This window comes from Homalodisca vitripennis, chromosome 3 (assembly GCF_021130785.1).
Source record: "Homalodisca vitripennis isolate AUS2020 chromosome 3, UT_GWSS_2.1, whole genome shotgun sequence".
In the NCBI taxonomy this organism is placed as follows: domain Eukaryota; kingdom Metazoa; phylum Arthropoda; class Insecta; order Hemiptera; family Cicadellidae; genus Homalodisca; species Homalodisca vitripennis.
The window spans coordinates 114,809,087-114,825,503 of NC_060209.1; the positions used below are offsets into that span (position 1 = coordinate 114,809,087).

A 16,417-nucleotide genomic window follows, 5' to 3' on the forward strand; every position below is an offset into this window, starting at 1 on the left:
TGTAGAGCCTGATTGGTTAGTACCAGGAATGTAGTGAAGTAACTAATCGCTAGGCCGAATGTAGTGGGTGTATAATGCCCGCCCCCGCCCCCGTCACATATCGGCCTTGTAATGCTCCATCCTTGCCTTGTCCTATACTGAGCTGACCCCGGTATCTGCAGGAAGGTGAGGTGTAGAGCCTGATTGGTTAGTACCAGGAATGTAGTGAAGTAACTAATCGCTAGGCCGAATGTAGTGGGTGTATAATGCCCGCCCCCGCCCCCGTCACATATCGGCCTTGTAATGCTCCATCCTTGCCTTGTCCTGTACTGAGCTGTAGCGGCTCAACCTAGCAATTATCGCGGCTGTGAGGAGACCATCCAAACTCGTTCTCGGCCTGGATGATCTCATCCACTCACTCACCAACTGGCCCAGTCGGACTGCCCCCCAGGCGAATTGCATTGCTTACTATTAGAACTTAAACTTAAAGATTTTGTTTAAGTTCTAATAGTAAGCAATGCAAATCAAGTAGTTAATTTAAAGTTTTTTCAACGAAATAAAAAGCAAAGCTTATAAAACATGACATATTCTCTCTGTCGCTGTCGCCAGGTGTACATATGTAGTACGTTAATTAATTGTGTCGAGAGATCTGGATTAAATGAGTACAGCTTTGTACGAAAATAAACCTATTTTCTTAACTCAAAAAATCATTTCGTATATTGAATTATTTTGGTTACATCAGAATTTGGATATTGAAATGATTCACATAACAATCCAAAACAATGCAGAACAACACATCAAACAGTTTACTGCACTTTAAACCAAGTCCATTAGCATTATGTAAGTACGTAATATTACGATCGTGTAAAATAAATAACTAATAAAGTGTCTAGAACTAGTATGAAAGTCTAAAAGTCCTCTCACAATGGCCAAGTATATAATTGTTCATAGTCAAACTGTACGTGGTAAATTGACACCAGTCTCTAAAAATAACTGGACCTTACAAGTACAACTACAACAATAAACCAAGTTAAAAACAACTAAGTTCTACGACAACTAGAAATTATAAATGTATAAAATTTGAGTTACAGTCCATACACATAAATAATATGCCAACTGTAATTAAGGAACTATTACATTATCGTACTATCCGAAATTTCCTTTCGGTTTGAACCTTTGTTAATTTATATAATTAATTTTTATTTTTACTCTTTCTGATGAAACATCAGCTTTGAAGATTGGCTTATTACTTTTGTTATGATACGTCAGATGCCATTTACTATACCTAACAGATACCATTCATATACCTAACAGAGTTGTGGGTAGTTACAAAAAAAGAAAGTTAGAAAAAAGAGAGGAGGTTTAAACTGTTTGGATATCTAATACATCATAATAATAATACATAATAATATATATATATATATATTTATATATATATATATATATATATATATATATATATATATATATATATATATATATATATATATATTATATGAATTGCTTTTTAAAGGTATTAGATATCCAAACAGTTTAAACTTTCCCCTCTTTTTTCTAACTTTCTTTTTTTGTAACTACCCACAACTCAGTTGGGTATATGAACTCCCGTAAACTCATACGTTAAAGTCTCTCTTGTGGTTAGACAGAAAAAAGTCATTACCGTCTTTATCTTTAATAGTATTCTTTCCATTAACTTATCTAAAAAAAAAGAAACTAAATGAAACGAAATTCATACAGTTATGACAGACCGTGGTGAACATTTCCAAGTAGAATTGTTTCTTCCCACACTCTGTTACAGTCCCTATTGGAAAAAAACTGGCTTATACTTGATTGACCAAGGCTGAAAGGTAAATGTCAAATAATAATCCTAAAATGGCTGTGTGGGCAACTGGGCAGCTTAGATGATCTCACAATAACTAAACCTTATCAGCTGAATAGCAGTATCCAACATTTCACTGTGACAGAGATCGTACAGCAAGGAGTGTAACTAGACTAGACCACAGATGTGCTGTATCACATAACGCTATGACGTCAGAGTACACTGACACTGAAGAGCTATCGTAGATTGTTGTCAATGCCCGCTGCGGACCGTTACCGACGTCACTGCTATCATTTGTTCCCGTACCGTCTTTCTCGTCCATCGTCTTGGTCGGTTTGTATGTTTGATTGCTTCAGAACCGAGGTATTGAGGAAATTCCCACCGCGTCAATTCAAGTTTTACTCTCAGGTGCCAAAGTTTGAAGGTTCTATACTTTTATTAACTTTTGAGTAGCGGACTTCATTTCATTGTTTAAAAATAAATTTATATGCATCCTATTTGCTGTAGTTATTATTGAGGAAAAGCTAAACCGCATATATATATATATATATATATATATATATATATATATATATATATATATATATATATATATATATATAAATATTCCAACGTTGCATTATCATTATCGTGGAACACCCGAATCTATAAACAATCGAATAAGAAAGCTATCGACTAAACGAATGATCTGAAGTATCTAGTCGTCAGTCGCCCAGCGTGAACAGAACAATGGAGGAAAATACGTGTATTTTATGGGCCAGAACGGAACCAACGACCATCCGCCGACCTTGTGATTGTGAAGCTCAACAGCAAGTGGTACCAACCCGAACCTGACACAGCCGAGTGCACCGGAGCCAGAGCCACCCCTTCAACCGATTTCCGGCGGAAGCAGCCACCGGAAACTGCAACAGGTGTCTGTCTAACAACGCCACCAGTACAAAACCTGAGACTCTCGTACTGGGCTAAAATAACTTTAGTGAAGCGAAGCAACAACAAAACGGAGAACTGATAATTTTAAATTTAATTCCGTTAAACATCGACGACAATTAACAAACCAATATTATAGTAGCCTATAGTCTGAGAATTATTGGCAATGTTTTCATGTAAAACTTCACACCACCGGAAATCCTCGTGGGCTGACTGTGTACAATGGGCATTCTTGTTCACATTGCTACAAGAGGCAGTAAATTCATAACTTACTTACTAAACACAATGTTCACAATTTACGCAAACTTCCATTTACTAATCCAATAATCTAGGTCAGTAACCTTGAATTAAGACCATATTTAGAAATAAAAAAATCTTATTTGTCTCATAAAATGCATTTAGAAAAATAAATTACCATTAAGCACATCATAAAAACGACAGAGATACTATATTTTACATTAACGATAAAAACATACATTTTTATTTTGTGAGGAATGGGCAACAGCTAGTCTATAAGCTCATTCTGTTGTAAGATGCCATTGCTGCACGGAGTATGCCTTGTGTTACATCGCTCTAATGCATGTAGGCCTACTATAATTCCAACGTAACAATGTCTATTAGTGTTCCAAGAATCACTTTTCCCCGACGTTTTGCTGCGAAACTTGTCTGCTCTAATTGTGGCTGGCTGTCGCGCTATTGCTGGCAACTGGTATCATCGGCGCCTACCAGAAAAAGAATCCTGGAATAACACAAAGGCACCATGAAAATCTTCCGAATTATCATATATCCTGATCTCTCTTCATAATCAAGGCACATTTAAGAGAAATACGTTAGAGAATGGTGAATGATATTACGATCGTAACTAGTTTATTATCATCATCATATTATGATAAGCGTATTACCGAACACCGTCACAACATTTTTTGTGAAATCATTATAAATACATGATCATATCATGATACGAGTAGACCAACGGCAAGGAGCTTATATCGCGGTCGCGTATTGTCCCTTTCTTCATCATCCTTTGATCCTGTTCGGCGTCGACGTTGTCCTTTATATAAAGTGGGCTCCTTCAAAGCAAAATCTACCTATTATCTCCGGCTTCCCTTTCACATAAAATTTCTTGTACTACCCTCGATTTTTTCTTGTGTTCAGCTTTAGTCTGCCCTCCCTTGTGTGAGAGGATCATATCAAACAGAATAAAGGACATAGCTGGTACATTATGAGGAGTACGGCATTTATAATAAGCGTTTCGGCCAAAGACTAGATTTGATCACTGTCTTTCCAATTCGGTCTCAATGAACGCCGCTTTCTCCAAAGTACACAAGATAAAAGAAAAATATTTACAACCTACAGAATTAATTTATTTTACCTGCACCTCACAAAGATATGGTTTACCTTTTCTCAACTACCTGACAGAGTCCCACTAAAAATAATAACTATTTTTAATCCTAGTTCAAAATCTCAACAAAGAGAGCTTTGGTGCACGAAAGTCGACCAACAATGAAGAGGAAATGTAAATTACTATTGTTAGCGCCGCTAACCACATTATTGAATTAAGACTGCGGTAGCAACGGAAGAGAAAACACGGAGAAGAGTTCTAATGATGATGATGTAATTGAACAAGCTGCTTTTCCTCTCTGGCTGTGTGTACAGAATGGCTTCCTGGACAGTAAATGTAACATGCCATCTTCTAATAGGAACATCCTGGAATATTGGAGGTAAAACAAGGACTGATAATTAGAAGCGCAAAATATTTCGCAAAGAACAAATTTCACACATGTAATCTCTGCACAAAGGAAACAGTGGAACAGTTAGTTAGTAGTGAAACCCGCTCAAACTCGTTTAAGTTGTATATTGATTTGATAATTAATATAACTTTTTGTGCACATTTGAAGACATAACTCGATTGAAAAACAAAGCTGGCCTTTCACACAATATTTATAATACAAGTCAATAGATCATTCCGGTTTCTAACGTGTTCATGAGAAGCAGTAACACGCACATTACAAATGCATCGATCTCTACATAATTCTCACTCCTTCCATCTTTTTTACACCTAATGAATGATTCAATGCGAGTCAGAATAAAAGTTTATAATTACCATCACTGGAGAAAGCTAAGGATTAAAATCCAGATTAATTATGATTGAGATATTTCTCTGTTGGATAATTTATTATGTAATGCAGGTTTATTTACTTTTCAAAATGCTACTGAATTAATGAAATATCGAGATTGCATATCGTCAATTACGTAAGATGTGTTATTGAATGAACAATTTACCAATTTAAACAATTAGATATATAGGCCTACTTAACATGTTATACATGCGAAGCCACTGTTAGAGAATACTACAGCCAGACCCCAATCCTTGGAGAAATCTGAATAATTCTTGGAGGCTTAAGACACAAATCCCCTTTATTGTGAAAAGGAAATATTTTTTTTTTATGGATACGTAGATACTTTATATACATGGAGACAGTTAACATGAATTGATCTTGTCCATATCTATAAGTAAAATAGAGAACAGATTATTGATGTTGTGAACAAGAATATTTCAATTAAACTGGTCTAATTGTTAAGTGAAAGTGGCGTGCCTTCCACTTAAAACAGTTTTCTATGATGAACTAAAGTAGGGAATAGAGTGACTTCTACTTCCATATCCCATCCAAGCGGCGACGTGTAGAGGCAAGACAAGACAAGGTGAGAGATATAGAGGGAACAAGTCACGCGGACTTTCACCGCGAAAGTGATACCAGAGACAAGAGCTGGCCCCAGCACAGTGTGGCGGTCCGGTGTTGTCTTACGTTTAAATTCAGAGAGATTTGTTTCACTTGTACAGAGTTACAGAGAGCGGCTCGAATTCCTCTATTGTTGATTAGTGTAAAACAGATTCCAAATTATGTTCGCTCATTGCTTCAATTGGTTTCTTAGTTTGCAGTATGATCTTTGGAAATTACGGACTTAACTTTGTGATACGAGCCCAGATCACTTATAATTTTATTGGCAACAATTAAGATATTAAATTTGTTTATACAGATTGTTCAACCTATAGTTTTAAGTTCAACGTCCTTCTTTTTCTTCTTAAGGGATTGCCTACTTCCAAGCCTCAACTTTAATATTTAGCGACATGAAATGTAGAGTTGTAAACATAACGCGAAACAACGTTACACAATGCTCAATAGTTATGCGATACATGTTCATTGTTCACACTCTAACGTGCCACTTCACCCATGGTCTAACGGAATCGATACAAAAACTAAGTAGACCACTAGAATGTGAAGTAGGTTGCCGATTTTGTAGCATCTGTTATTTCTCTGTAGCATTCTCTGGACTGCGATCCGTCACGGATTGATCACGTATTGTGCAAAATCATCCGTGTTTTATACATGTGTGAGTTAAATCCTACTCCACTGTTACTCGTTATTCTATAAAGCCGAAATTTCCGTGTGACTTTAATTTTCAAAAGGAATCTCCGGAACTACAGAAAAGACTTATATTACTTTGTTCACATGCTCGTCGAATTACCTCTTATGAGTTCCCTAATACACGAGTTTGGAAATTTCGCTGTTTAAACACGGAAATCGACGGAAGCCTGTGATATTTTAATGACTTTTTATTTGATCACATTTAGAGTTTTTACAACATTAAAATTACTATTAAGGTCCAACATGTGTCCTATAGATACACCAAAACAATGGGTTTTTTGCTTATTTTCATAACCAATTGCGGAAATTCACAAAAGTCATTAAACTAAACTTAAGCTTCTGTTAACGACATTTTTCATTATTACGAAATTTCCGAAACTACGATACCGCAATAACACTCACGTAAGCTCAACACTCCTCGTAAGAATTGGGTAATGATGGTTAAAACGTAGACTGGAGGTTGAAAACAATTCTTTATAATGATAAATGTAAATGGTACTCTATAAAATCAATATTCGAAGTCACAATACGAGTCTGGTTCAATGAAGAGATTTAGGGTTCAAAGACGGTGACTAGTTCTCAGAACTATCACAGATTGTAGCAACGTTTGGGAACAGATCGCCATCAACACAAAAGCTCCTTCCACTTCTTGGCAGATATACAGACATACAGTCAATCATACAGAAAGAAATGTATACAAAAATAACACTCAGTAAATTCTACGGTTGGATATGCACCACCCTAGAATACTCTCTTGTCTATGCAGAAATGAAGTTTCATCTAAAATTGAAAGTCTATGGATGAAATATTTCTTGAGATATCTTCCCGAATGGTACGTTCGTATTTTTGTTCATTAAGTTAGGTTTCATAACAGTGTTCAAATAATAAAACTGTCGGTGAGTTTACATAGGGCACCTTGCAGTTCTGTTCTCAAAGCAAATCTTGTCACCGAATTTTAACATTTCCTTTCCACAGTAATTTTCAGTTTTAATTTATTAATAAAACTGTAACATTTTAAAATCTCATATGATTGTACCCAGTTTGTTAACAAATTTATTTATCTGCTATTTTCTTATTACCTTCATGGTTACTTAAAAGACCAATGTAAAATATTCGCTAACACTCAGCCAAATTCCATGGAGTGCCATGCGCCATCATCAAACTCAGAGTTGCAAAAAAAAAATATATATATATATATATATATATATATATATATATATATATATATATATATATTCATGCAAAATTTCAAGTCTATATATAAGTGAGAACAAACTGACAGGCAGAACTGGAATTTCGCCAACCTCGCGAGTGATAAGTTTTGCTAAGTTAATAAATAATTATTAATTTATTTTACTTTATACCAGGTATTCATGATATAAATTATAAAATTCACATTCTCTGAACTTTCTCTGGCAATATTCCCAGCGCTATCGAGCTTTATATATGCAAGTGTGTAATCGCCGTTAAGGTTTAATTGCTTTAATCATGTAGCCAATTTAGTCGCCGAACGTTACCATAATTGTTTAGGTCGAACCGCACCTTGTTCACTGTTCATGGGAGTGTAGTCGTTCTGCCATAACCTCTCTATATGCCCCCTCCAACCTACCGGGGGTAACCGGAGGTTACTACGTTGATCGTTCATCGGCGATATAACTCGCACGAGTTATTAGAAGACAATTTTGAGTTTTGCCATTTTGTTGTAATTACGATTTTTTATGTTTGAACTAGATTGTTGCACCCATGCGACACATTGTTTGCTATTAGGCTGACCGGGAGGTCTTGAAACGAACGTGTTATAACACGTGTTTTACCTTGAACTGACATATCTACTATCATTTGTAAGATTGAATTATATTTCAGTATGAAGTTACAGAGTAAATTATCACTAAAATACTATTAATATCCTACACTGATTTAAGATACAACAGCAGTATTCTACAAATGTATTACATTTACCGAGATTGTTTAGTAGTTCAACAACACTACTATAGTAAGATGTTACTTTTAACCAAATGATTTTACAAACTTATACACTTCTCACTGTAAATTCCTGTAGGACGCTGTCGATTGGAACTCTGAATAATGACTTAACCTTTCACTATCTGGGGCCGCCGAGGCCTTCAAGAATGAAGAAAGAACTAAGTGAGACCTTCCACAATATGAATAAACTTCGCTCTCACTAGACTGCCACGATGGTGGATAACCTGCATAGTAATTTATGAGTTGAGAATAAAATTAAGGAAGTACTAGTAATTTTTTACATGGATAATTCAAATGATGTAATGGAAATGAACTTGTTCTAACCGTCTATAAATTATATTTAACATGCAACACTAGTTATAATAGGTTTTACACATGCAGTGTCTATGTAAACATAACGATGCAAATGAAACACATAAATAATTTTGTTGAGGTAAGACACAAACACCAAACTTGAGAAGCTTTCATTATTGTGACTTTCACAAAAGTCATATCATAACTGATAACTACATCACAGAGTTCAAGTATTAAATTGCTACTACGTGTGAGTTGATTGCCTAATACAACTATTTTATAAATCCGCCGATTTGAAAAACTGCGTTAGAAGCGACGACCATGTGCGAATTGAAAGCTGAGATGAAAAGCGTAATGTTCTCACAATGTGGGTTTATTGAGGATGTTGAGGCGATAGACGCCTTCATGAATTATGGAAGTGGCCTAGACGAGGCACAAAAAATGTAAATACTCGCGCGCTCGGCGCTAGCCTGGATGACTCGATCCTTACCGAGGAATTCACAATAAAATACATTATATGGTCACAACCTAGTGAGATTACCTGGGATATGGTGACGTGGATCCTCCAGTTTTGCAAAAACACAGCCACCATCAAAACAAACAACACAGGTGGGAACAACACTGGCACAAACAACAACAAAACTGACGGATGTACGCACACTCACCTGACACTTGGCGGACTGGAGTTTGCGCTTGGGTCCGCGGCGGCAATGGAGGCGCCACCGTCTGCGCATCAGCCTGCACACAGAACAGCTGGTCATAACATAACCTCAATTTCTTAAACCACCGTAATGAAATCAAACAATTTATTTTCTAAAGACCACAATTTTCTCAATTTTGCGAGTAGAATTCGTTTGTGGTTGATTTCAAATCAAATAATACACCACAACTGAGAGGTGTTCAAACATTTACATACAACAACACCATTTTAATTGTATAACTTCTTAATAAAACCATCAAAGATCGACTGTAATGAGTAACAAAAATTCGTTGAAAATGCTATTATCTAGTGTAGAATTCATGTCAATTTATCAACAATCATATAATTTGATTGACGTGTTTCGAGTAACATTTCACCAGACATCAAAGTGGGTACTATGTTACCATACCGAAAATCTTCGTTGGCTCGGCCAGTTCGTTGAGCCAACAAATACTTTTGATATGGTAACATTTTTTCCATTTTGTTGTCAAGTGAAATGTTAGTTGTAACATGTCAATCAAATTGTAAACAAGCAGCCAAACAGTGTGACATTAAACATTTCCATGAGTCGAGGAAATCGAGGCCTTGAGGGAAGGTTTGGTTATCATTCTTATATACAATGTTCAGTATTGTTTTGTTTTGCGTAAATGTTTGCTTGGTATCTGCAGAATATCAGACGAAATTAGGTCTACACTACACCATTCTCACACTAATGGTGCTTATCGAACAGGAGAGCGAAGGGTTCTAACACCCTTCCATTAAAATAAATAAACGAGTTAGTAGGTGTTAGTACGAATCATAGTTTTTCACACTAAAATATGAAAACCGAACAAATAAAGTACATACAACGTAAGTAATACAAGCCATGCTTATATAGTTTTTGCTCTGAAATGCCATAAATACATGTTATCGGTTAAATTTCTGCTTGTATCTATGCTAGAAAGATAACGGATTTCCCAAACGAGCTTCATTGTGGTATATACGGTCAGAGTAGTACTTTATTTGAGTTTTTTTTTTTAATGACGGACTATCGAGATTCACGATACAAACAATAAACGAGTGTCGATGACTCTCAGTTTGGTTATTTTAACAAGAGTAAACTAGATTGGTGTACGACTACAAGATTTGGTTAAGGTAAAATTTGTATGCGTTAGGTTGTGGTACGAAAGGTGAGAAAAAAACAACATTGGAACGTAAAATGAACATAACGTTATTAGTTCTTTAAGTTAGTTTACGATATTAATAGTTATCGGTACGTTAGATCTGGAAAACACGTTTTTGAAGTATATAAACAAAATTCGACAGTATTATAGCAACGTTTTCGTTCAGTTTTGAAATATTCCATAAATCTCAGACATACTCATACTCACGTTCATACTCACATGGAAAGACGTAGTGATGACAGGTCCGCGTTCGTCTGACACCGGCATGGAAGTGCTCGGCGGCCGCAAACCCGTTCCCACCTTAGAGAGTGGAATTGTAAATAGTTCTTTATTGTTTGTGTGGTGCAACCGCCCTTAATGCGATGGGAAACTACATTTTGACGAAATGCGAAACAGTGATACAACAAAAGTAAACAGAATTATCAGGAAATGAAAGGATTAGGCGAGGCTCCCACGCGGACGCACGCACAATCACAGACAGGCAGGTGGTGTCTATAATTAATAAGATATGCTACGGAAATGCGCTTTCTTGTGTAATAGGCTAATGGCCGGCTTTCAAAGTAATGGTCAATTAATTTATATTTTGCGGTCTTTCATTACTTTAATGTATTGCTGTTAAATTATGGAAAGAATTCTTAATTCTAATACATATTTAATAATATAATTAATTATTGTATAGAGAGACTTGAACGCCGGTAATGACAGAAACGTTCACACAATTAAAGTGGCCCCTTAAGAGCCGGCTGTAGTAAAATGCTCTTGAGTTTTTCTTTTTAAGTATAATTTTTTTGTAAAGTGTATACTTTTTGAGTGTATATTATTTATTTATTTATTTATTTATTCAAACAAAGTATTTATTATGAAGTATAACAAAGTTTGAGATTTTTAATAATCTATAAAATACCGAAAAAAGCTAAAAGGCGTTAGGATGCGTATTAATTAGCCTATCTTTAAAATGAAATATCGCCCATGGTTCTATGACTAAAATAAGGCAATAAAAGAGTCTAAGGTTTAAAATTCTTCTTATGGGGCCACAATTAAGTTTTTAGCTCCATATGAACAACATTAAATTTAAATTAGTTTATTCTTTTAATTTAAGGGTTATTAGAGATGTCTCATTTTAAAGATATACATAATACTTACCCAACCTTTTTTTAGTACTTCAGAAAAACTATATACTTTACATACGGCCATAATAAGATGAATTACCTCGGCCATAATTACGTTACCTCGTCACAACAATGCTATACCTAACACACGTTTACGCTCTTATTTTTAGTCGAAGAATGCAGGGAAATATTTCATCTACAATATATAATTAAAATGCATTCAAAGGTTTTTTTGTTATTTGTAAATTGTATACTTTTTAATATTTCAATGGCGAAGGAAAAAATATCTCAGTTTAATATCTTCTTTTTGGATAATCAATAAATGTAACAAATAAATAAGGCTTACCAATAAAAGAAGCTTCAGACAAAGCTGAAAATAGACTATAGCTACCTACTAATTATATGTGTAATTAGGTTATTTCCAACGTTTTAATAAACAATATGTTACCTACATTATTTAAAATAAAAATAATATAGAAAATACAGTACTTCTAAATCGCCTTACCTTTACAGTACGGTAGACCTACACATCTGTTGATTTTTATGAGCTCTTCAATTTGTAATCTGCCATACTCGATGTAGTACTTAATATAAAACACCTTCATTGTTAATGTAAAGCCTTGATAGCAATAAAATACACAATTAACAGATAATTTCCAGACCAAATAAACTGTTTATTTGAATATTACGTATTAATGGAATTCATGTTAATTTATTTTGGTTTGGCGATTTGATCTGAATCGTAAAACCCCACAAGTGTGATTGTAGCCAAGATAATGTCACACCACAATAAGACTTTTTACAGCGCTCACCAGACTAAACACTAGTGCTTGGATGATTATTTATTGCTCAATGGCCAACAAAATCGTTGTCTCTTCCATCAAATACATCGTAGCATCGTTCCTGATTATCGCTTAGTAAGCCCTCCATCAATCACGTAATAAACTGAACGAAGAACTTTCTTCGTCACCTTTTACCAGAGTTGTTAAAATTAAATCGCTACCAACGGTCTATTGTACCACATCAAGATATATGCACCAACACGTATTTTAGACATACCAGTATGTTATAGTTAATATCAAATATGGGTTAAGACATAAACAAAAGAATGCTTTTGTTAAACATAGACTACGCTACGTTTTGTAAAGAATACTCTATAAAAAGAGAGACTGTCTAGACATTAGAGTTGACTGAGATTATCCTGGACGGATATCGTATAACTTATAAGTAAAGGTGATAGTTGTACGCTCCTTGACTAAAGCTAGAGCAAACAGTACAAAAAACTTACAACAGGTTCTTGGATGCAATTGTTGAGTGGTGCGATGTTCACATTCTTTGTTTGCATCCTTCCTGAAACACATAAAATAAACATAGTCACTTAAGTTACTTTGTACATCATTTTATAACTTAATACAATATTTATGTATTTAAGTAGAAGCATATTGTTGACGAAATAATGCAATTGTTTTCAAGCTGTAAATCAATGAAGTAACATAAAAATGCATATAATTTTGGAATTTAAATTAATGTTCTGTGTATATATACTTTTTGAAGTAAGATGTAATGAGTTGTATTAAAGTATATTTATATGATTCTTATAAATTCTACAATGTTAATACTATAATTGTTTGTATTGTAAACATTTTAAAATAGATTTTTGTAAATATATTTGCATAGCTACCAAAGGAGACTTGAGATAGTTTTTTTCAGGTTAAGATTTGTTAAAGCAATAGGTCTTTAATTCTCGGCGTTCATGTATTAATCTGCCCTATTCATTCTAATACACTCAAATGTCTAAAATAATAAGTACGCAATTTTTTATGTATACTGTTGAAAACTTCCTTTTCTTTTTATTTCTTTTTATTAGTTATACTGAACGGATAACTTTAATTTTTGTGTTAAAAATAGCCTCATGTGTTGAATAGTAAAAATTTTCAAAATTTACCGACAGGCTCAATTGTTTTTAAAGTGCAATATGAGGTATGTTACTTACTTTCCTGGTATCACACGCATAATTATAAATAACTGAACGGATAACTTTAATTTTTCTGTTAAAAATAGCCTCATGGGTTGAATAGTAAAAATTTTCAAAATTTACCGACAGGCTCAATTGTTTTTAAAGTGCAATATGAGGTATGTTACTTACTTTCCTGGTATCACACGCATAATTATAAATAACTGAACGGATAACTTTAATTTTTCTGTTAAAAATAGCCTCATGGGTTGAATATAAATGAAATGAAATGAAATGAAAAATGGCTTTATTTGCAGAGGCGAAGTTAGGACTTAAAAGTCCTCTCTACCACTTAACCTCTAAACAAAACAAACAAATTTAAAATATAATCATACCTATTACAACATTGTAACTGTCACTTAAACTAAATCACTTTAATAATTAATTACATATTGGATGTAACATAATAATGTATATATATAAATTATAATTAAAAATTAACCATTTTTAAACTCTAACATAAATCTCTACAACAGTGCAACTAATAAAACTAATCCTATCCTAATCAGCTTTCATTCCCCATCCACGCCCCTTACATACAGTCACCACAAGTGTGACCACAAGAACCACCAACCGTCACTCCCGCCGAGTCCGCAGCAGAAAGGCCCTAACCTCCGCCCCAAAGCGATCGCGCTTGTCAATATTTCTGATGTTGTCTGGGAGAGCGTTCCACAATCGACATGCGGAAACAGTGAAAGATTTATTATATAAGGTTGTCCTATGAATTGGAGTTGATAATAAAGATGCACCCCTACGAGTTCTACGTGCACTAATAACAGACATAAAAACGAAACTTTGGGCCAAATAACTTGGACAACCATTGTGGATTAGTGCGTGCAACAGACTAAGTACATGAAGATCTCTAAGTCTTTGGATTTTAATAGGGATAAATTGCTCAAAATAAGGAGAATAATAGTAAGAATTTTCAAAATTTACCGACAGGCTCAATTGTTTTTAAAGTGCAATATGAGGTATGTTACTTACTTTCCTGGTATCACACGCATAATTATAAATAACTGAACGGATAACTTTAATTTTTCTATTAAAAATAGCCTCATGTGTTTGAATAATACAAATTTTCAAAATTTACCGACAGGCTCAATTGTTTTTTAAAGTGCAATATGAGGTATGTTACTTACTTTCCTGGTATCACACGCATAATTATAAATAACTGAACGGATAACTTTAATTTTTCTGTTAAAAATAGCCTCATGGGTTGAATAGTAAAAAATTTTCAAAATTTACCGATAGGCTCAATTGTTTTTAAAGTGCAATATGAGGTATGTTACTTACTTTCCTGGTATCACACGCATAATTATAAATAACTGAACGGATAACTTTAATTTTTCTATTAAAAATAGCCTCATGTGTTGAATAATACAAATTTTCAAAATTTACCGACAGGCTCAATTGTTTTTAAAGTGCAATATGAGGTATGTTACTTACTTTCCTGGTATCACACGCATAATTATAAATAACTGAACGGATAACTTTAATTTTTCTGTTAAAAATAGCCTCATGGGTTGAATAGTAAAAATTTTCAAAATTTACCGATAGGCTCAATTGTTTTTAAAGTGCAATATGAGGTATGTTACTTACTTTCCTGGTATCACACGCATAATTATAAATAACTGAACGGATAACTTTAATTTTTGTGTTAAAAATAGCCTCATGTGTTGAATAATACAAATTTTTCAAAATTTACCGACAGGCTCAATTGTTTTTAAAGTGCAATGTGAGGTTATGTTACTTACTTTCCTGGTATCACAACGCATATTTATAAATAACAATTAATTTTCATTAGAATTAGTAAACAGGCTAAATAATTCATTGTTGTCAATTAACATCAAAGTTCATCAAACCCAGAATATCAATTTTAATCTGTGCTGATATAAAATAAGATGATTCTCTATCCTGTTTTGTCTAACTTGTTTAATACAAAGAGGTGGTCCAATTAAATTGAAAACGTTGTTTTTAATTTAACACATGCCCGTAAAGAGCCTCCACTACACTCAAATTTACCATCGCCGACAATGTACCCCAAAAATGAATTTAATGACTACCATTTTATTTTATTATCAATAATCGTGAAATCAGAGAAATTTTTATAAATTCTTTTTAACAAACGTGTCAGTGTTCCTAGTAGAGTATATGAAGCACATTCTTTTCCAAGCAGTAAAATTACGCCTGCCAAAGATTGATTGGCAACTCGCACAACAGAGAAGTCTCTGTATTGCGTTGGACAATTGAAGTATATTCGGTTCCAGAAACGTTATTGCTAACTATATTCAACAGTAACGCAATGAATATAAATTGCATATACGAACAGAAATATTCGTAAGTACTATTATCTATAGCAAATATACTAAAATTAAATATAACTCATTATTACCTATACTCATTTGGTTAATTTATTTGTTATTGTTAAATAAATAAACATAGTAAATAAAACAATAATATTCAGTACTTTATTTGATTCTGTGCAAGCAAAACCAAACAAACGGGGAAAACTAACACGATTTACTTGGTATGTTTATGTGGTTGTTGGTTTTTTTCATTGTTTCTTAATTTTGTAACTAATAATGAATTTACTGGAATATTTAGTAAAGTAAAGAACTTGCGGAATCTGTAAATTATACTCCACTGTAGTTATTATTATAAATTGTAAAATTCGTGCACGCAATGATACTGCTTATATTGTATGTGACAATGTGAGGAGGAAAGTGTAGCATTTTGAGGGAAAAAATCCTCGGAGGATATTGTGAGGGACGGTGGTAGGGCTGAAGATTTCTACTCCGACGGATTCTTTTCTTAGCTTAATATGAGTTTCTAACTATTCTGAATATTTTTACAGTCATACATTTTTTTCTATCCAAAGAATATTTTTAAGGCCTTGGGAGGGAAAAGTACACAATTTTGAATTAGATACGTCATATTAAATACAACAATAAGTCATAAATAGAGAATGAATAAATTTTACCATTACCAAAGACAATGAATG

At 33.9% G+C, this 16,417-nt stretch overlaps 1 protein-coding gene across 1 annotated transcript in view; it reads right to left on the reverse strand.

Moving 5' to 3' along the window:
* The window catches only part of LOC124357346, a 108,869-nt gene that overhangs the window by 70,458 nt on the left and 21,994 nt on the right, over positions 1-16,417 (reverse strand). The window contains 2 exon segments of the mRNA XM_046809058.1: positions 9,096-9,168; positions 12,691-12,752. Coding sequence (XP_046665014.1) covers positions 9,096-9,168; positions 12,691-12,752 — 135 coding nt within the window.